Source organism: Propithecus coquereli, unplaced genomic scaffold (genome assembly GCF_000956105.1).
Source record: "Propithecus coquereli isolate 6110/MARCELLA unplaced genomic scaffold, Pcoq_1.0 Scaffold316, whole genome shotgun sequence".
NCBI lineage: Eukaryota > Metazoa > Chordata > Mammalia > Primates > Indriidae > Propithecus > Propithecus coquereli.
The window spans coordinates 508,600-509,712 of NW_012148797.1; the positions used below are offsets into that span (position 1 = coordinate 508,600).

Below are 1,113 nucleotides of genomic sequence, written 5' to 3' on the forward strand. Positions count from 1 at the left end.
TCAATGTCTTTTTTCCTCCAAGAAAACTAGCAAAATGCCTATTTCCCACTAAAGTAAAAGACTAAAAAATAAAAAAACCAAAAACAACAAAACCTCAAAACGAATATTTTTAGCCAATTTTATCAAACTAGTTAAGGCAACAGTTAGGGGCCCAGCCTGGAAAATTTTAAGGCTTATGTAAACCTGAAAATGTATTCATCTCCAAAGGATGGCTGGAGTTTACTGGATCAATTTTCACATTCATGGTAGCATTTCTTTTTCTTCATAAGCTAATCTGAACTTTGATTTGCTAAGATAAACCTAACCACAAAAACGACTGCTTTGGAAGCACCTTTTAAGAAACGCGGTGAGAGTCCCAGCTGCCTGGCTTCACCTCCCCCCAGGATGCTGCCTGCCCCTGAGCCTCCCTGAACAGCTCAGCTCATGTTGGCCAACTTTTAGAAGTCTGGGCTAGTCCTCTGCATGGTGCACCCTGCCTCAACTCGCAACTATCTCCGTCAACCTCCAGCTCAAACACTACCTCAAGTGTTAGGTCTTCTGTCTGCTCCAAACAGAAATAAGCCACTCCCTTCTCTTTATAGTCCCACTGCCTTTTATTTGCATAATTAAAAATAATTTTTAAAATTGGTACCTGGGGTTTTTTCTTATGTCATCCAACTGGCCAACGACATGAGAAACATTGGTACGAATCATCTTAAAAGCAATTTCTTCTTCTCCCATGATTTCAAACCTAATTATCAAAACATATTTAAAGAGTCTAATATTTATATGGATATGAAAAACAAAATTTCAATAGAAAAAAACATATTTTAAGACTTTAGTAGACTCAATATCCACAAAACTTAATCTTTCATATTATTAAAGAAAACAATCTCACATAAATTTTAGAAGAATCCTTAATAGATAAAATATTGTAAAATTATGAAAATGCCATACTTTGGTAATTATTCTTAAGCTAAACAAAGGGAAAATGTATGTACTAACTTACCTATATTTGTTTTTGTCCTTATATGCTTTGTGGATTTTGTCAGTTACTGGTTTACAGCTGGTTACTAGACTTTTAGTCACTGGTGGCTGTGAGAAAATACAAGTAGATCAGACATTCCATCAGGG

General features: G+C 35.6%; 1 protein-coding gene across 1 annotated transcript in view; it reads right to left on the reverse strand.

Annotated features, from left to right (window-relative positions):
* GNPTAB (N-acetylglucosamine-1-phosphate transferase, alpha and beta subunits) overlaps positions 1–1,113 on the reverse strand; it is a 74,855-nt gene that overhangs the window by 12,143 nt on the left and 61,599 nt on the right. Inside the window, exons 17-18 of the mRNA XM_012650273.1 lie at positions 989–1,074; positions 632–730 (exon numbers count right to left, since the gene is read on the reverse strand). Coding sequence (XP_012505727.1) covers positions 632–730; positions 989–1,074 — 185 coding nt within the window. The remainder of the gene's footprint in view (positions 1–631; positions 731–988; positions 1,075–1,113) is intronic.